The 20,714-nt window shown below is 38.3% G+C and overlaps 2 protein-coding genes across 9 annotated transcripts in view; one reads left to right on the top strand and one right to left on the bottom strand.

Annotated features, from left to right (window-relative positions):
• The window catches only part of C2CD3 (C2 domain containing 3 centriole elongation regulator), a 139,993-nt gene extending 122,520 nt beyond the window's left edge, over nt 1–17,473 (bottom strand). For 5 of the 8 annotated variants that reach the window (XM_027578311.2, XM_027578313.2, XM_027578314.2 and 2 more), the window contains exons 1-3: nt 17,319–17,473; nt 12,046–12,315; nt 9,045–9,202 (exon numbers count right to left, since the gene is read on the bottom strand). In XM_027578311.2, the coding sequence (XP_027434112.2) occupies nt 9,045–9,202; nt 12,046–12,315; nt 17,319–17,388 (498 nt within the window). In that variant the 5' untranslated portion in view covers nt 17,389–17,473. Of the gene's footprint in view, nt 1–9,044; nt 9,203–12,045; nt 12,316–17,026; nt 17,225–17,318 lie in introns of those variants that run through there. The other 3 variants (XM_027578315.2, XM_027578312.2, XM_027578316.2) reach the window with 3 other exon arrangements.
• A 36-nt stretch (nt 17,474–17,509) lies between these two features.
• Nucleotides 17,510–20,714, top strand: part of PPME1 (protein phosphatase methylesterase 1) — a 79,395-nt gene continuing 76,190 nt past the window's right edge. The window contains exon 1 of the mRNA XM_027578319.1: nt 17,510–17,805. Coding sequence (XP_027434120.1) covers nt 17,705–17,805 — 101 coding nt within the window. The 5' untranslated portion in view covers nt 17,510–17,704. The remainder of the gene's footprint in view (nt 17,806–20,714) is intronic.

Here is a 20,714-nt window from a genome sequence, read left to right as displayed (position 1 = left end):
GTGCAAGCCTCATAAAATAAGTTGAAAAGTATTTTCTCCTCTTCTATTTTCTGGAAGAGATTGTGAAAATTGGTGCTATTTCTTTTTTTAAACGTTTCGAAGAATTCACCAGCGAAATTATCTTAGCTCAAAGGTTTCTTTTTTGGAAGGATTTAAACTGCAAAAGCAATTTCTTTAATAATTACAGGTCTATTCAGGTTATATATTTTATCTTGAGTGATTTTTGGTAGTTTGTGGTTTTCAAAGAATTGATCGATTTCATCTAAATTGTCAAATTTATGTGTATAGAATTTATACTACTCCCTGTCTTTGGGTTCTGTGGGCTGTGGTCTCTCTTACAGTAGAATCAAGAGGAAAGTGAAATATTTCTTGTGTCCAAGAAAGAGAGAACTAGAGCCCCATGATTTGCAAAAGAAATGTCAGAAGGCTTATTTCTTTGTGGAAGAGAATATCCCTAATGGTGAAATAAGGCAAAGAAAATGTGACTGTTGTGGGGGGGAAAATGTGACTGTCAAAGATAGCATTATGAAACAAAGTGCAATAGGATTATAATTACTATGTAGAAAAGATGCATGATAAAAATGGAGTAAACAGAAAGGTACTGACTTTAAATAGGGTTTTTTAAATGCAAATAAAATAAGTGGTACTCCTGTGACATAAAATTATATATTTAAGATAAAAAAAACTTTAAGGTATCAAAGTCTCTTATAGATGGTAACGTTTATTAAAGAATGCAGCAGAATTTGTGAATAATAAACAACATTTGCATATGTCAGTCTAATTAATATTATAGTTGTTCCCAATGTTAGTGGTATGGCTACAAACTTATAAGGTAAGCTGAATAAAAATGTTAAATAATTTGTGGTATTTTTCTTTGTAGCTGATAAGAACACAAATAAAAACAACTCCCTGTGTTTATATAGAGTATCAGTGAGAATTTTTATGAGTGAAAAACTTTTGGAGGAGATGCTCATGGCAAACAAATCAAGGAAATGATTTCTTTTTTTTTTTTTTTAAGATTTCATTTGTATATTTGTCAGAGAGAGAGCAAGCACAAGCAGGGGGAGTGGCAGGCAAAGGGAAAAGCAGGCAGAGGGAGAAGCAAGCTCTCTGCTGAGCAAGGAGCCTGATGTGGGACTTGATCCAGGACCCTGGGGTCATGACCTGAGCCGAAGGCAGATGCCAGGCGTCCCAGGAAATGGTATTTCACCAAACTGAGAAATGTCTTTTTTTTTTTAGATTTTTCTTTTGTAATTTATTTTTTTAAAATTTTTTATTGTTATGTTAATCACCATACATTACATCACTAGTTTTTCAAACTGAGAAATGTCTTAAAAAGTTTATTAAAGACTAATAACAGGGGTGTGTGGGTGGCTCAGTTGGTTAAGCATCTGCCTTCAGCTCGGGTCATGATCCCAGTGTCCCGGGATCGAGCCCCGCATTGGGTTCCCTGCTCAGCAGGGGAGTCTGCTTCTACCTCTCCCTCTGCCCCTGCTCGTGTGTTCTCTCGCTCACTCTCTCTCTCAAATAAATAAATAAAATCTTTAAAAAAAGACTGATAACAAGGAATGATGTCTTTTTGTTGACAATAGACTTGCTTCAAAATTTAAATTCAAAGTAGCAACATTTTGCCAAGACAAAGAACCATAAACATACTCAGTCCTGTTTACTTCATCTAAAAAGCTAAAAATCAAGCAACACAAATATATATAATTAACATATAAATTAATTAAACTCCTGTAGTCAACGTTTTGCTTGGTAAACTGGATAAGCAGTATTACAACCTGTTATTACTACATGAATACTAGGGGGAATGAAGTTGTGTGTGGTGTTAAATGTTTTTGCTTGAGTTAAAAGAAGTCACCTAGTTTATGTTTTCGAAGAAGAAATCCCAGCCTCAGATCACCATCAAGTACTGATCAAATACAGGACTATTTTATTTTATTTTATTATTTTTTTTAAAGATTTATTTATTTATTTATTTGAAAGAGAGAGAGAATGAGAGAGAGAGAGCACATGAGACAGGGGAGGGTCAGAGGGAGAAGCAGACGCCCCGCCGAGTAGGGAGCCCGATGCGGGACTCGATCCCCGGACTCCAGGATCATGACCTGAGCTGAAGGCAGTCACTTAACCAACTGAGCCACCCAGGCGCCCAAATACAGGACTATTAAATACAGGACTATTTTAATTGACATTATAGGCTATATAAACTATTCAATTACTTATCTGCAAGTGCATTCACAAGGAATCATGTAATATGAGCTTCAATTTATTCATTCCTTTATGACTGTATATTTGGAAAATTTATTTGGCAAAGAACCATCTATCCTACTTTTCGATATTTTTTATGCTGAAATAGGATTTCCAGATATCAAAGTGATGGTATGAAATACATTTCTAAAACTGTAGAGCTGAAGACGAACATCCCCAAAGACTTTTTTGATTTCAAATGTTATAAAAACCAACACTGTTCAATTTGCCTTTCTCAATTTACACTGAAAGTGTAACATGGAAGTTAATGCAGTGTAGTACAATATTTAAGCTTAAATATGCTCAAGTATCTTAAATTTAAGAATATCTAAGAAATAAAATCCAACTTCAAAAACTACTGTGCCAAGATACGGCCTTTGTTTGGAAATAAAGGCAGCCATGTTTGTGAACAGTTATTTTGTTATGAAACTGAATAAAAGCTAAATTTTATTCTTAAATGGTTTAAGAAAATGAATGCCCATCAAATATAAAACGTCTGGTACTGATAACTTGGTAGAGAAGTATCAAGTTTTTAGCCAAATCAAAGGAATTTATTTCAAAAGCAAAGAGTTTATAATTAAGGTTTTTTCCAATTTCAATATAAAATAATCGTATGCATATATTATGTTACACACTCATATAATAAAGTTTAGTGTTTATTTTTTTTAGTAATCTCTACACCCAACATGGGGCTCAAACTCATGACCCTGAGATCAATAGTTGCATGCTCTTCCAAAAGAGCCAGGCAGGCACCCCAAGTTTGGTATTTTTTTAAAGTTTTATTATTATTTTTGGCAGTTGATTTTTCTTACAGTCAGCCTGTTTGACTCATTTGTTAGCTTCAACATCTGATCTATACCAGTAATGGAATACTCGAAAAGCTTCCTCACTCCAACAGCTTGGTTCTAATGATTTTTATTGTCAAACTACTTTGAGCACCCTCCAGCCAGTTTGGCTTTGTTATTATTTAAAACTGTTCTAACTCCATAATCTCAGTTTCTTAGCAACTATGCATCTGTCTTCTTGAGATCTGACTAAACCTAATCTTCTTCACAGCAACAATCTAAAGCCACCTCTATTCATCTTCCAGTCTATGAGTTGCCCATTGGCTTTACTTACCACTTGACAAGAGGGATTCCATATTTAGTGAATTCATGACTGTTTTGGGGGACAGCAAAGCAGTGATATGACAAGAACTCCATCACTCACTACATACTCTTTTTTAAAAGTTATTTTTATTTTTTAAAAAAGATTTATTTATTTTAGAGAGAGAAAGAGAAAAAGTGAGCTCAGGGAAGGGCAGAGGGAGAGGGAAAGAAGCAGACTCCCCACTGAGTGTGGAGCCGGATGCAGGGCTCAATCCCGCAACCCTGAGATCATGACCTAAGCCAAAATCAAGAGTTTGATGCTTAACCAACTGAGCTACCCAGGCACCCCAAAAGTTATTTTTTTTAAAGATTTTTATTTGAGAGAGAGAGAGAGAGCACAAAAGGGGGGAGCGGGAGAGGGAGAAGCAGACTCCCCGCTGAGCAGGGAGCGCGATGCGGGACTCGATCCCGGGACTCCAGGATCATGACCTGAGCCAAAGGCAGTCGCTTAACCAACTGAGCCACCCAGGCACCCAGCCAAAAGTTATTTTTAAATTAACATTTTACAGTCATATAATTTAAAGAGTCAAACAGTTCTATTACAAAAACGAATCCCTCACATAGACACCCATATTCTTCTTTTCTCAGAGGCAACTACTTTCAACTCCTGCCCCTGATTCTTATGGTATTTACCTCTATAGTTCCAAATAATGTGCTTATATTTATGTCACATCTTGATCACCCCCTCAGTTTTCAGGCAGTATCTTTTGACTTCCTAATATGGAAGATAAAAATTTAGCTCAATCCCACATCCTTCTACCTCCTTATCTCCCAAGCTGCCCATCTGGTTATACTATAAACACTGATTATAGATCGAACCAAAATTTCTATATGAGCATGTATTCTGTTTAAAGCTGAACCATGAGATGCACCGATTACTTTTCCTTTCCTATGAAGGAGCCAGAGATGCAATATTTTAGGCTTTGCATGCCATAGTCTCTGTCATAATTATAGTAGTCCCCCCCTTATCCACAAGGGATACATTCCAAGACCCCCAGTGGATGCCTGAAACTGCAGGTAGTACTGAATCCTATATATACACTATGTTTTTTTCTATACATACATAACTATGACAAAATTCAATTTATAAATCAGGCATAGTAAGAGATTAACAATAATAATAAAATAAATTATGTGAATGTGGTTTCTCAAGATATCTTATATTGTACTCACCCTTCTTCCAGTGATAAGATGATAAAATGCCTACGTGATGAGATTCAGTGCAGTGAATGACATAAGCATTGTGACATAGCGATAGGCTACTATTGATCTTATGAGGATAAGTTAGAAGGAGGATCAGCTGCTTCCTGACTGCACTGAAACCACCAAAAGAGAAACCGAGGGCAAGGGGAGACTATTGTACTTAACTTTGTTGTTGCAGCATGAAAGCTGCCGTAAACCACACCCAAATGAGTAAGTCTGGCTATGTTCTAATAACACTATCTACAAATATAGGTGGTGAGTCAGATTTGCCTCGGGAGTTACAGCCTGGGAGTGAATCCCTGAAGAAAATAAAAGAATGGCTCAAAAGCCTATGAAAAAACACTCAACATATTGATCACCAAGAAACGAAAACTAAAACCTCAGTGAGATATCAGTACATTCTCACTAGAATAACAAAAATTGAAAAGACTACCCAAACCAAGTGCTGAAAATATGTGGAAAATGTTTATATACTACTGATGGGAATGTAAAGTTATATAACCAATGTGAAAATGGTTTGGTTGTTTCTTAAGTTGAACACGACTCAGCAGTTCCATTCTTGGGTATTTTCCCAAGAAAATAAAAACACATGTCTACACAGAGTTCTTTATTCATAAGAAGCAAAAAAATGGTAAAAAACAAAACAAACAAACAAAAAACAACAAAAAAAACAAACGACCAAATGTCCACCAACTGGCATATAGGTAAAAAATCGTGGAATATCCACACAGTGGAACACACCTCTGCAAAAGGGAACTACTGATACACAAAATAGTATGGATGAATCTCTAAAATTGGCTTCTTTTACTTACTCTTTTAATACCCCTTTGCCTGGGTGAGGAGACAATGGGTGTTCACTACATGGTTATTTATATATCTTATATATAGAAGATATTGTTTTACATATCTCTAATTAAGAAAAACAAAAAAAAAGTTAAGTGAAATAAAATGTATAGTGCCTAACATATGGTAGATTGACATACAATAAATGTTGATAAGAAAATGATCAAATGAACCCCTTCAATTTTGTCTGTCTCAAAATGTTCCTCCTCTTTGCCTTGGTTAAAATTCCTCCATCCCAATGTATGTAACCCTAGCAATTGTGTTCATGGTAGAAACTCATTCCTATTTAATTCTCTTCATGATCTTACTGGCTCAATTATCCTCTTATTTTCAATTTCTTTCTTCACTTGCTTCTTTTTGGTCTACAAATAAATCAGGTCTCTTATATTCTAAAAAGGGGTCAGCAAACTTACTCTGTAAAGGGGCAGAGAATGATTATTTATGGCATATTTATCTTCTTCTTTAAATGACCTTTTAAGGGGCACCTGGGTGGCTCAGTCGGTTAGGCATCTGCCTTTGGCTCAGGTCATGATCTTGGGGTCCTGGGATTGAGCCCTGAGTAGGGCCCCCTGCTCAGCGAGGAGTCTGCTTTTTTCTCTCCCTCTGCCGCTCCCCCTGCCCATGCCCGCATGCGCTCCCTCTCTCTCTCAAATAAATAGAATCTTAAAAATAAATAAATGACCTTTTAAAAATGGAAAAACCACGTTTAGTTAGAACACCAGATACGGAGCACCAGGCAAAATGTGTCAACCCCTGCTCTAAAATAGTACCAAAAAACTTCTGAATTCTACCACCCACTATCAGTCATGTCCTCTCAAATTCAAGTAAATTTGGCTTGTCACCATCACATGCCTAAACACGATGTTAAGATGTTAAGTGTTTCCATATTTTTTCATCTCATTTAATCCCTGCAACAACACTGCAAGGTAGTTTTACTATGTTTTTTTACAAAATAGGATATGGAAGCTCAGAGAGAACAAGTGAACATCAGAATTGTTTTGTAACCATTTCTGTTCTGGTTTCTCCACTGTCTGTAACTGTTTGTCCATGTCCGAACTCTAGTGCTACTTCCATTAGATCACACCACCTCTCCCTCCCTTCACTGATACTTACTTGGGAAATAGAAATCTCTAATTACTACTTATTTCCTTATTCCATAATCTTTTAAAATCTGACTTCTGCCTCCAATGCTCTATACAATTTTCCAACACACCAGTATTATTTTATCAACCGATATTTAAATATGGAAAAAAAATGATACAGCCACTTTAGAAAACAGTCTGGCAATTCCTTAAACATACTTACCCTATGACTGTAATTCTATTCCTAGGTATATACCAAGAGAAATGAAAATGTGTTCACAAAAAAATGTGTACATGAATGTTCACAGAAGCTGCCATTATTCATAGTAGTCAAGTGGAAATAATCCAAATGTCTATCAACTGAAGAATGGATCAACATGTAGTCTATCCATATAGGGGCATATTATCCAGCCATAATAAGGAATGAAGTACTGAAACATGCCATAACAAAGATGAACCTTGAAAACATGCTATGTGAAAGAAGTCAGTTACAAAAGGCTACATAATATATTATTTCATTTATATGAACTATCCAGAATATGCAAATATATAGAGACTGAAGTTAAATTCGTGGTTGCCAGGGACTGGGGAAGGGTGAAAAGGGGAATGACCGCTAATAGGCACAGTACTCCTTTTTGGGGTAATAAAATGCTCTGGAATAGTAGTGATGGTTATAAAATCCTGTAAACATATTAAGAACCAGTGAATTGTATACCTTAAAAGGGTGAATTTTATGACACATGAATTATATGTCAATTTTAAAAATAGGAAAAAATGTTTTTCAATTTTCAATTTTCCTTATTTTTTGTTTTCAATTTTCCTTATTTTTTCCCAATCATTGATTATGTATTTAATTTTAATTCTCTTTTGTCATCAATCCAAAATCTATTTTTCCATGCAGCTACACAATCATAACTATGTAATTTTGTTTTTATGGAAACAAAATATTCCACTAATAGACTATAATTTTAATATTGTTGAATAACTTATTTTCATTTTTCAATATTAAAAGTGTATTTCCAGGGGCGCCTGGGTGCCTCAGATGGTTAAGTGTCTGCCTTTGGCTCAGGTCATGATCCCAGCATCCTGGGATCGAGCCCCACATCGGGCTCCCGGCTCAGTGGGGAGCCTGCTTCTCCATCTCCCTCTCTCCCTGCTCATGCTCTCTCTATCTCTGTGTCTCAAATGAATAAATAAAACCTTAAAATAAATAAATAAAGTGTATTTCCATAACCAGACCTAGGCATACAGCTTCCCTCTCTTTTTACGGTATTTCCTTAAGATAAGTTCCTAAGAGTAGAATTACTGAGGTAAATGGTATATGGTAATTTTATAGCTCTTGAAACAGAATGCCAAACTGTTTTGCAGATCTAATGCAAATTCGTATCATCAGAAAAACAGGAGTAAACCAGACTCACTTCACCATGAAGTTACCCGCATAAGGTATCACTTTTTAAATTTGATGTATATGTAAATACGATAATTACAATAAAGAAAATGTTACGTTCTTTCACTCAGAATTATTTCTGGACTCTATTCTGTTCCACCAATGCGATTATGTGCTCATAGTTTTTTTCCTTTCTAAGTAATCTCTATACTCAATGGTGGGGCTCCAACTCAGGAACCCGAGATCAAGAGTTACACGCTCTTCTGACTGAGCCAGCCATTCCTGCGCTTGTAGTTTTATAAGAGGTTCTTACATCTGGTAATGCTGTATATTTTCTTATGTACCTGTTTAAATTTCTGTATTTTAGAGTACATTTGACAAAGTATAAAACTCATGAAATTTCTAAGCGATCTGAATACTCAGAACTGTCTAGAAAGCACTCTCAAAGAGTGTCCCTCAGAAAAGACCCTTCAATGTTCTTTCCCACCATCCTGTACATAGACCTAGCATAACACCTATCAAGCTGCATTCTACCTGTTATTCTTCTATTTCCTCCTACATTGACTTTAGAAAACTACATGAAAAGATCGTCTCTTATCTCTGTATCCTTAGTGGCACATGATAATGTATCAAATAAAAACAGGAAGGCTGAATCAATGAATGAACCAAAGATACCATTCACATGAGTCAAACAAGCAGTTACTGCTTGGCACTATGTTAGGAGCTGTGGGAAAAACACAGAAAGTAGAAGACACTGTCCTGCCTCCCTGGGAATCTAGAAACTAAAAAGGGAAATTAAAGGGAGACTACTAGTACATAATTTTAGAGATTGTGTGGGATTATAACTGAACAACGATTATATAATCAATGGTAGAAATTTAATAAAGAGTACAGAGAAGATGAATGCAGTAGGAGCTGTGAAAGACTTTTGGCACTTGAGATGAGCAGTAAAGCACTAAGAGGATTTGAATAAGTAAGATACATTATAGTCTCTGGGTAAAAACATGAATAAAGGCACAAAGTGGGAATTAGCATGATATATGGGAGTCATGTACCTATCCATTCTACAGACTCAACTACTTGTGCTGAAAAAGTTTTATTCTATGCAGAAAAGAATTAAAATATTTTTACCTGGAGTTCTCCAAGTTTCTTGGATGTTGGTGAAACAATGGTAAAAAATCCATTGATGTGATGAGTTGGAGAAAGCTGGGCTAGTCCACTGATCTGAACTCTACCAATTGGAAGATGATCAAGTTTGGTGATTACTTCCAGCACCAGCACAGCCATATCTAATCAGAAATAATTACAACATACACAGATATTTTTCATTTACTTTCTTTTTTTTCTTTTTTTTGGGGGGGGAATGGGCAGAGGGGTATACATCAAAAAATTTTACTTAAAAAAAATTTTTATTTTCAAATAAAACACGCACCTACCATAAGAGCCTGGGGCTGGGGAAGAGTGAACCCATGATCAAAAGAACAATAAAGTTTTAGAGAAGAATGACAAACGCACAGAGAAAAAAAAATTCATTGATGTAATTAGCAATGATTACAGGGTGTTAGGAAGGCTTGTGTGTGGCTTGGTTATTAAAGAGTGGGGTTCTCTCAACTTCTTTTTCAGTGTTTTGCTGTTTTGATATAAAAGAACCCAACTGCTTCTGCTTGCTGCAGCCTGCCTCGTCTACAGGGACGGGAAGGGCTCTAATGAGCTTAGCATCTCCTAAAGCCTGGTGGTGGCTTACTTAGGACTGGGGCCCAGTGTTGGCTTTGCCAGATTGGTCACTGGCTGCTTCCTCATGGTTTCCAGAACAATGGACTTTATTTTCTTTCAAATGAAACATGCATACAAAAGAGTACATAAAAGAATAATAAACCAAATATCTACCACATATCTTAAGAAATAGTTATACTTTTTCTAAGTTTTCAGTTACAGCCTATCTTGTAAACTTACGTTTGATCTCTTGTGTCTTCTTGTTCTAATAAACACATCATACTCATGTCCACAGCTGGGCCTCACTTACAAGGTTCACCTCATCCATATCCTATTCAAATCCTACCTTCTACAAAGCTTCTTTCCTAACTAGATTCATAAAATTTGAATATTGACCCATTTGGTGGTTAACCCCTTCAATTTAATAATGGGAAAATAAAGTCCCAGGAAGATGAAATGGCTTGCTCAAATTCAAGCAGCCAATTAGTGCACAACAGGAAGTAGGATTCTGGTTTCCTAAGAACTTATGATAAACTTAGCTCTTAATAACTTCCTGGAATATTCATATGGTACTTACTATATGTGCCAAGTAATCAGACATTTAATTACTTACTGTCTGGCACTGCTTACTACTCTTTCATACATACCAGTTTTGTTTTTTTCAACTAATCTGTAAGTTCCTTTTGATCAGAGACTACATCTACACTTTCTGTATTCCCACAGTGCCCAAGACTTTATATTTTTATAAGACTCACACCTACAATGCGCCAAGTAGTGGATCAATCACTTCCACAACTTTTTTCATTTAATCTTCTCAATAATTCCTGCCAGTAGTGCTATTATCCCCATTTAGCTAATAAGACCCCGAGGCTCCAAGATCTTAAGGAACATCTCAGCAGCACACAGCCATCCAATCCTGAAGCCAGAGTTCCAATTCCAGACTGACTTCAAAGCCCATGTTCTTCTCATTCAACCAGGCTGCTTCTTCATGAAAAAGAAAGGTGAAAGGGCAGCAATCTAATCCCATTTTACAGATGAGGGAAAAAAAGGGGAGTCAGAAATGGAAAGGGACTTTCCCCAAATCCTGCAGCTGATAACACCAATCTCAAGTTCAAATGCATTCTTTATTATACCACAGGATGCTCAAATAAATGTCTGTGATCTGTTGATTATCATATTAATAGATATCGTCTCTCTTACCAAAGAATTTTTATTTACTCTTCATTTGTTAAATTAGGTTTATGGTATCCAGAGTATCTATGGGTATCCTATAATAGTACTTGTCACTTCCTACCTAGTATTATAATTAAACTTCTCTGTGAATTTAGTTAGAATTAGATACCATTCTGATTAAGTTGATTCATTTTTATAGTTCCCCACAGTGTCTATAGCACAATGACTACCACATGCTAAGTGCTCAATATATATCTTTTGAGTGACTGAATTCTTTGTTCTTTGTATCTTGAGGTTTTCAAAATTTTGATACAAGATAAGCTTCTTAAGGACAGTTTAACCCTTATTTCAACTCTGACTCTCTAATATTCTTAGACCAACAATGTTTACATGATACGTAATTTTTAATGACTTGAACTGGATTGATTTGATAAATAACCACACCATCCAAAATGTGTTTATGTGAAAACCTGACCCGAATAGAGAAATACAGTACATTTAGAATGCTTTCCTTGAACAGAAATGAAGAAGTCTTGGCTTCTGGTTTCCTGTAAAGGGATCCTTCCCTGCTCTGAAAACCTATATTATTAATTCACTAACCCACTCATTTAGCATGTGTTATCTTGCATTATTAGTAAAATTTATAAACATAAATACTACATGTAATATATATATACACACATTACATATATAAATTTATATATATATAAATTGCATATTATACATTATATATTATATATATAAATTCTATACATATATACTTTTATATAAACTTTTATTTTTATATATATATTTTATACACACACACACACACACACACACACATATGTATATATAAACTCTTTCCTTGAGCATAATATAAGTCCCAGAGCAGACACTACAGTTATTACTTAAAGAAGCATGGTGTGGTCAAAGTGTATGAGTTTTGGTGGCTGACATAAATTGGTTCAAATCCTACTTTTGCCATTTATCAACTATAACCTTAAAGAGTATTCATTTCATCTCTGAACCTCAGTTTCATTGCCTATAAAACAGAGAAAATGTCTTTCTTGCAGGATTATTAAGGATTAGAAATAATATATTATCAACTGCTGGCACACAGTATACTCTCAATAAAGAGCTATTATAAAACTTCTTTCACTCAGTGATTAACAAAGCCATAGATACTATGTACACAATAACACCTACTGCTAACAACATACATGTTTATTAGGCCTGGAGGTAAAATGATAAGACAAAAACATACCAGTTAGATAAGAGGTAAACTGCTTTGGACCACAGCGAACAGCATAACGTGTAGTCGTTCTCACAGCTTTTGGTTCAGTCTGCAATGTGTCCCTAGGACAAAATAGGGTTCCATCTGATGTTTCTCCCCACCATCTCACTCGGACAAGTACACAAGTGGGAGGCTTTGCAATCTTCCATATGACCTTATTGACCGTAAGTTTCAGAAAGCAGCGTAGCTGGCCTTCAACCAGTGGTGGTAGGCTTGTAGATGGAGAAATGTCACTCAAACCTGTGGAGGAATCCAAAAACACTAAGTCAAACTTTAGACTAAATATAGAAACGTAACCTGCTTTTTGAATGAGAATGCACATTTTAGTCTCTATTAAAGAGAGAGAATGTTTATCCTATGTATTTATTTTATTTTTAAAGATTTTATTTATTCATTTGACAGAGAGAGAGACAGAGAGAGAGGGAACACAAGCAGGGGGAGTGGGAGAAGGAGAAGCAGGCTTCCTGCTGAGCAGGGAGCCCTATGTGGGGCTCGATCCCAGGACCCTGGGATCATGACCTGAGCCGAAGGCAGACGCTTAACGACTGAGCCACCCAGGTGCCCCTATCCTATGTATTTTAATACATGAGAAGTAAATGGCAAACCAGACCATAGAATAACCTACCTGGTCACTTAAGCCACCTTGATAACTAATTAGTATTCAGAGTGTGATTCAGGTTATTCTAAGTAAAGAACATAATACCAACTTAAGACATGCTAAAACAAACTCCTCTTTAATTGAAAGATATCATTTCATGCACATCAAAACCACAAGGAGATATCACCTTACACCGTCAGAATGCTTAGAATCAAAAAGACAAGAAACTACAAGTGTTGGCAAGGATGTGGAGAAAAAGAACCCTCATGCACCATTGGTGGGAATGTAAATTGGTGTAGCTACTGGAAAACAGAATGAATGTTCCTTAAAAAATTAAAAATAGAACTACCATATGATCCAGTAATTTTTTTTTTCTTAAAGATTTTATTTATTTATTTGACAGAGAGACACAGCCAGAGAGGGAACACAAGCAGGGGGAGTGGGAGAGGGAGAAGCAGGCCTCCCACAGAGCAGGAAGCCTGATGTGGGGCTCGATCCCAGGACCCTGGGATCACGACCTGAGCCAAAGGCAGACTCTCAATGACTGAGCCACCCAGGCGCCCCGATCCAGTAATTTCGACTACTGGGTATTTACCCAACAAACAAAAAAAAACACTAATTAGAAAGGATATATGCACCCCTATGTTTATTGCAGCATTATTTACAGTAGCCAAGATATGGAAGTAACCCAAGTATCCATTGATAGATAAATGGATAAAGGAGATGTGGTGTATGTACACAATGGGATATTACTCAGCCATAAAAAAAGAATGACATCTTGCCTTTCAAACAACATGGATGGACCTAGAGGGTATTATGCTAAATGAAATAAGTCAGACTGAGAAAGGCAAATACTATATGAGTTCACTTACATGTGGAACCTAAGCGAACAAAAGGCAGAAACAGACCCATAAATACAAGTAAAAACTGATGGTTACCAGAGGGGAGAGGAGTGGGAGGATGGGCAAAATAGATGAAAGGGAATGGGAGATACTGGCTTCCAATTATGGAATGAGTAAGTCATGGGGATAAAAGGTACAGCATAAGGAACATAGTCAATGGTATTGTAATAATGTATGGGGACAGATGGTAGCTACACTTGTGGTGAGCATAGTATAACATATAGATCTGTGGACTCACTATGTTCTACACCTGAAACTAACATTGTATGTCAACTATACTTCAATTAAAAAAGATACCATTTCAAAAATAGGAGCATGATGATACAGTACACAGGTTTTTAAAATCTCAAAAGTAGCTGAAATTTATCTTCCAAGTAGTGTTGTTTTTTATTATTGCAATATCCAGGTTTTAAGATATGTTCTCTCTACCTCTCTTACTTTAAAACCATTACTAAACATGAAACAGCAATGACTCCCTTCACTCAATGCTTAAAAGATTAAGTCTATACCATACGACTTAGCATTTCAATAAAGACCACCTTGAACTGTGGAGTTTCTTTCCTGCCAACATCATTCAGTCAATGAAGACAGACACTATCATCTTCAGATTCTGCCACTATTTTTTAGTACAGTATTGGGCTTAGAATATTTACCGGCTTTTATAATATTTATTGGATTTCAGACAGATAATAAATATAAACAAGGCATTTAATCATGACTTTATGTAAAACTTTCCTTTAACGACCTTGACTGTCTTCCATTCATAGTTATCTCCTAATCATGACTTAGAGGAGATTTAAGAAACTACATATGAGGGACGCCTGGATGGCTCAGTCGTTAAGCATATGCCTTTGGTTCAGGTCATGATCCCAGGGTCCTGGGATTGAACCCTGCATCAGGCTCCCTGCTCAGCGGGAAGCCTGTTTCTCCCTCTCCCACTCCCCCTGCTTGTGTTCCCTCTCTCGCTGTGTCTCTGTCAAATAAATAATAAAATCTTAAAAAAAAAAGAAACTGTATATGAATATAAATATTCACCCATAAAAAAGAATGAACTCTTGCCATTTGCAACAATATGGATGGAGCTAGACGTAAAATGCTAAGCAAAATAAATCAGAGAAAGACAAATACCATATGATTTCACTCATGTGGAATTTAAGAAACAAATGAACAAAGGAGGAAAAAAAGAGAGACAAACCAAGAAACTGACTCTTAACTGTGGAAAACAAAATGATGGTTACCAGAGGAGAGGTGGGGGGATGGGTGAAATAGGTGATGAGGAAAAGAGTAAACTTATGATGAGCAATGAGTAATGCATAGAATTGTTGAATCACCATATTGCACAACTGAAACTAATTTAACACTGTATGTTAGCTATACTGGAATTAAAAAAAAAAGAAACCATTCCCATATTACACACACCTTTCTATTCCTCTTACTTTTCCCTTGGAGAGTGGTCACGCCTAACAAGAAGAAAATATACTGGAGTATATCAGATCAGGAGATCTATATAAGTCAGTCTTTGGATTTCTAAAGCGAACATCTCTGCTCTCTATGGTTCAAGATGACAAACCATAATCTTTCTGGATAACTAGTTTCAATATAAAAATATACACAGGTGTGTATATGAGCATTATTGTATATATATACACATGGTACAGCAAGGACATTCTTAAGTTATTTTTATTTTTATTTTCCTCCTATCACCCAAATATGCTTGACTGGTTTGGCATAGGGAGCACCAGCATTGAATATACCCATGCTTCTATTTCATATCCTCCCATCATTCCTGGCAGGAAAGGTACTGCCTCAGAACTGCCTTGGTTATCTTTAAACAGCTTGGATAAGATTCATTTCCAGACTGTAGATTCAGTCTCAAGCCAGTAGCCTAATGTACTATCACTGTTCCTACTACTACTTTACCTATAATGTAAAAAGGCAAAGTCACACAAAGTTTGTTTGTTGTTTTGGAGGCAGCCCTATAAAGATTCAATTTCCAGTTTCCTGATCTGTCCTGGGTTACTAGGGCAACTGTTCTCTCTGCAGCTAACATTTCCCTGCTCTTCTGGTGAGCATGTTTCTTCTTAAGCCTACTATCCTGATAAGGTCCTCTTGCTACACACTCTTTCATCCTCTCAAATCCTTCAGAGATTCTCATGCCTTCACCCCCACTCCAACACTATCACACCTTGTCACTCCCCACTCTTTCTTCCTCTCTCCTCCACAACTATCTTTCCCAACTCCTGCCTGTAGCCCTTCATGCTTCATGATTGTCTCAGGTTTGACTCATTCAGCCAACATCTACCAACTCCTGCTTTGTGCTTGTTCTTAAGGATTCAGTAACGTATAAAACATGATCCTTGCCTATTAGAATTATTGACATACCACCTCTCCAATTTATGTGTCTTCCAGTCCATGTGGAACTCCAAAGGTATACCTTCCCACACACAAACACACATTTAACTTTGTTATCAAAAACACTCCTGGGACGCCTGGGTGGCTCAGTCGGTTAAGCGTCTGCCTTCGGCTCCGGTGGTGATCCCAGGATCCTGGGATCAAGTCCCGCATCGGGCTCCTTGCTCTGAGGGGATTCTGCTTCTCCCTCTGCCTGCCGCCCCACTGCTTGTACTCTCGCTCTCTCTCCCTCTCTCTCCCTGGTAAATAAATAAATAATCTTAAAAAAAAATAAACTCCTAAGTCATGGGGATGTAACGTACATCACAGTGACTATAGTTAATAATGTACTTATTATATATTTGGGAAAGTTGCTAAAAGAGTACATCTTAAAATTTTTCATGACAGGGCGCCTGGGTGGCTCAGTTGTTGGGCGTCTGCCTTCGGCTCAGGATGATCCCACGGTCCTGGGATCGAGCCCTGCATCGGGCTCCCTGCTCTGTGGGAAGCCTGCTTCCCCCTCTCCCACTCTCCCTGCTTGTGTTACCTCTCTCGCTCTCTATCAAATAAATAAATAAAAATCTTAAAAAAATTTTTTTCATGACAACAAAAAATATTTTTAGTAATTGTACGGTGATGGATGCTAACTAGACTTACTGCGGTGATCATTTCGCAATATATACGAATATCCAATCATGTTGTACAACCTAAAGCTAAGACAACGTTATATGTCAATTATATCTCACTTTAAAAAGTTAAAAAATTCCTAGTATTTTTTATTCCCTTTCTTTAGAAACGTTCTGCCTGTACCTTTTAGCTCTCACTTCGCCCCATTTATTTGCCCGTTTTGTCCCCCCACTTCAGCCCCTATTTCCTTTTCATTCGTTGGACGGCCAATTGGCTTCTCTCTTAACTTTTGATTCCTTGGTTGTTTCCTCCTTTCTTCCCTTCTCCCCGCTTTTTTACAAGCGCGTGTGGGAGTCTCCCTAGAATTCTTTACACCTTGCTCCCCTAACTCCGCCTCATTACTCTTTCCTCAATCTTTGGTCGCTCAGGTTACCTCTTTTCTTGCGGCCACGGACGCCCACAGGCCCCTCGCCTTTTCGTTGTTTCATGACGAGCCAGAGCTCTTCTTCACCAACTGAACTCCCGCTCCAGCGCCTAAGCCGTAGCCTCCCGCCATCCCTTCCCAAGGCGCCTGCGTTCCCCGGCAACCGGAGCCGCCGGGCAGCCTGGGAAGCAGGAAGAAGCGGCTCTTCCTGTAACAGTCTGCGAGAAGCAGTGAGAAGGAAAGGCGCCAAGATTTGTTCCCGCAAATAGACTACAACACCCAGAATGCTCTGCTACACTACCTCTCCGAGGTTGGCCGCTGTCGCCTCCAGCTGCGCAAGCGCAAAGGGATACGCCCTTTGAGGACTTCATTGCCCAGGGTGCATTGCCTTTAAGGAGGGCTTGTCTTTCCGGCGAGGGTCAATGAGGTCTCCGCTTGGGGTCTGAGAGATCCGTAAACTCCGTTACCCAGCTTCCTTTATGGAGGACTGTTGCGCACTTCCGGTGGAAGCGCTGACGAGAGGGGGTGGAGTTTACGGAGCCGGTGGGCGGTGGGCGGTGCTGCCGGTAGCTGGGTGCTGTCCAAAGGCACTGGGCGTCGCTAGGGGAGCGAGCTGGGACCGGCTGGGCCGCACTTAGCGTGGGACGAAGCTTAGTCTACTGTTTGACTACGTGAGGCCTTCCCTTCATGTCGGCCCTCGAGAAGAGCATGCACCTCGGCCGCCTGCCCTCTCGCCCACCTCTCCCCGGCAGCGGGGGCAGTCAGAGCGGAGCCAAGATGCGAATGGGGTACGTGACCCATACCCCTTTTCCCTAGAGGCTAGGCCCCGGCCATTGGAGAATGGTGTCTCTGGGCGTTTAGAACGTCATGGCAAGGGGAGCTAAGGATGGGAGAGAATATTGGCGGCGGCCTGGAGACATTTAGATGGTGTTGAAGGCGAATTTGGGAACTAGGGGAGGCGCCAAGTCAATGGAAATTTGAGGACATAGTATTGAAGGAAGGAGGGAATGAGGCAGATTGAGAAAGCTGAGAGGATAATTTAAGAGATGTAGGAGGCACCTCCAGAAGAAGTGATGGAGGAGGTTTGAGGAAAGGTAGTAGAGGTGACAAAAGTCGGGGAATATCTGTCGGGGAGGGTTGAAGGAAATGGAGAATAACTGAAAGAAAAGTTGAGGGGAATTAGGGGAACAATTAGGGAAAGATTTGGGAGTAGTAAGAAGACTGAAAGAACTAGATATTAGAAAAGCTGAGGGAGGGATGCCTGGGTGGCTCAGTCGGTTAAGCGGCTGCCTTTGGCTGAGGTCGTGATGCCAGGGTCCTGGGATCCAGCGAGCCCCACGTGGGGCTCTCAGCTCAGCGGGAGCCTGCTTCTCCCTCTCCCTACCATTCCCCCTTCTTGTACTCTCTGTCAAATAAATAAATAAGATTAAGAAAAAAACAAAAAAGAAGAAAAGCTGAGGGAAATGAGAACACCTGAGGCAGGGTTGAAGGAAAGAAAACTAGGGAGCAGAAGGTTCTAGTGCCTATTTTATTTTATTTTATTTTATTGTGTTAATCACCATACATCACATCATTAGTTTTTGATGTAGTGTTCCATGATTCAGGGAGCAGAAGGTTCTAGAGAGAGTTCCTAGAGGTGTAAGAGGCAGATTCAGAGAGTGCGGGGATGATTAGGAGATTAGATCTCTTATGGGAGAACTGAGAAGGTTTGAAAACAGGGCTAAGGAAAGATGGAGAATATAACCAAGTAGACTGTTAAAGGTAATAGGAATGTGCTGAGGAGGGGAGGAGTGATGAGGTGCTTAGAGAGTGATCATGGACTCTAGAGATGGAGAAAAGACTGGGAACAGGGTTTAGTGAATGAAAGTGCTGCAGAGATAAGGTATGGGCTTAAAGAGAATATTTGGGCAGTTGATTTTTGCCAGGCAAATAAGTCTGATGGAAGGTATATACTGGTTTGATAAGACTCAGAATTAATGAAGCATTCACAGTAGCCAGTTAAAATGTTTTGGGGCAAACCATTTACCGGGAAAGGAGGAGCTTTGTTGAAGAGATAGGTTTGGGGAATTTTAGGTTGTTGAATGGCTTGTGCCAGATTCGGGGGTATTCAGGTATAGGAGAGACGGGTATGAGTTGAACATGGGAGAGGTAATTACGAGAAAGCAGAGGGAATTGAATAGGCAGGTTTTTTTGAGAGGTATTTGTAGTATCAAATAGTATTCTGGAGACTAGTGACTATAAAGAGAAAAGGGGTAGAAAGAATAGGTTTGAGGTAGTCAAAAAGGTATGTTTGGGATTTTAGAGATGGGTTGATAGGTAGACTTGGAGTAAAGACTAGAGAGGAGAAACCTTAGTTTCTAAAGAAGTAATATGTACAAAAACTGATCAAAAAGGAGATGAGGATAAGAGATGCAGTACTGTGAAAGAAGGTACTCGGAGTAAAGAGAAAGAAGAATCCCATAAATTAAAACAGTAGGGTAGAGAGGTGGTGAGAACTGGGGGGGGGGGGGGGGGGGGGCGGTGAAAAAACCAGGGAAGGAAATTAAGAATTGGAGACCTGACTATGATGATACACAGTAGAAATGGGAGAAAACCTTAACAGAAGATAGATGTTGGATGCAGAATGGAAAGAGGTAGTAGAAGGCCTCATATAAGGTAAAATGGAGATTGTTTTGGCTTTAGAAGACAGAAGGGTAAGACTGTAACATGAATAAGGAGGATCTGCAAACTGATCCATGATAGATTATTTGGGAAAATTAACCTGGAGTATAAAAATAAATGTAACATTTATTGTTGGTATGTGTCTTAATTGCTGCCTTTCTTAAACTAAAATTTGGTCCTTTAGTATACCAGCACTCTTCTGTAAAAATATATAAAAATATTAGCTTTTTGGTAACTATACATGCTACAGCTAGGTTTAGAGCTCAGCTTCTCACTTTGTTGAAACAAGTTCTCTGAAGATGAGAACTGAAAAGAAAAACACTAAGAGAAAATAAAGGGAAAATCTGCTGATTAGAAGATTGTATAATTTTTGGTAACTTACCCTCTTTAAATAGATGTTTTGGTCTTCTTTGTTAATTGCTTATCCTAGAAAATAAAGTTCTTTAGAAAAATCCTTCTTTATAATATTGTGAAGAGAAGAGCTATGTTGGTGAATTTTATGTGCTCCTCAAGTGGCTTGTTTTCCTATGTTTTTCTTTTCTATTTCCTTATTGGAACATAGGCAGGCCTCAGCTGAGTCTAAAGTTAGTGGTAATATAGACTCTCTCCCTGCCCTAGAGAGCTTTCATTTGAATATTTTTTGTTAATAAATAAGAAAACAAACTCAGGGTGCCTGGGTAGCACAGTTGGTTAAGTGTCCAACTCTTGGTTTCAGCTCACGTTATGGTTTCCAGGGTCATGAGATGGAGCCCCGAGTTGGGCTCCATGCTCAGTGTGGAGTCTACTTGAGATTCTCTCCCTCTACCTCTCCCGCTTGTGCGCTCTCTCTCTCTCTCTCTCTCTCTCAAAGAAATAATTAAATCTTTAAGGAAAATAAAAGAGAAAACTCAAATCTTCATACTAAGGCAGTAGAAGCTTCATGGTGGGGCCACTAAAGACTAAGACTTGAGTCTCTGAGACCCATTATGTTTTTTGGATTCATAGTTGTTATCCTGGCAATACTTAATTTGAGTTGTGCATCTTATTTCTTTGCAAA

Source organism: Zalophus californianus, chromosome 11 (assembly GCF_009762305.2).
Source record: "Zalophus californianus isolate mZalCal1 chromosome 11, mZalCal1.pri.v2, whole genome shotgun sequence".
NCBI lineage: Eukaryota > Metazoa > Chordata > Mammalia > Carnivora > Otariidae > Zalophus > Zalophus californianus.
The sequence above is the reverse complement of the archived record's forward strand: the minus strand, read 5'-3'. Positions and strand labels throughout refer to the sequence as shown.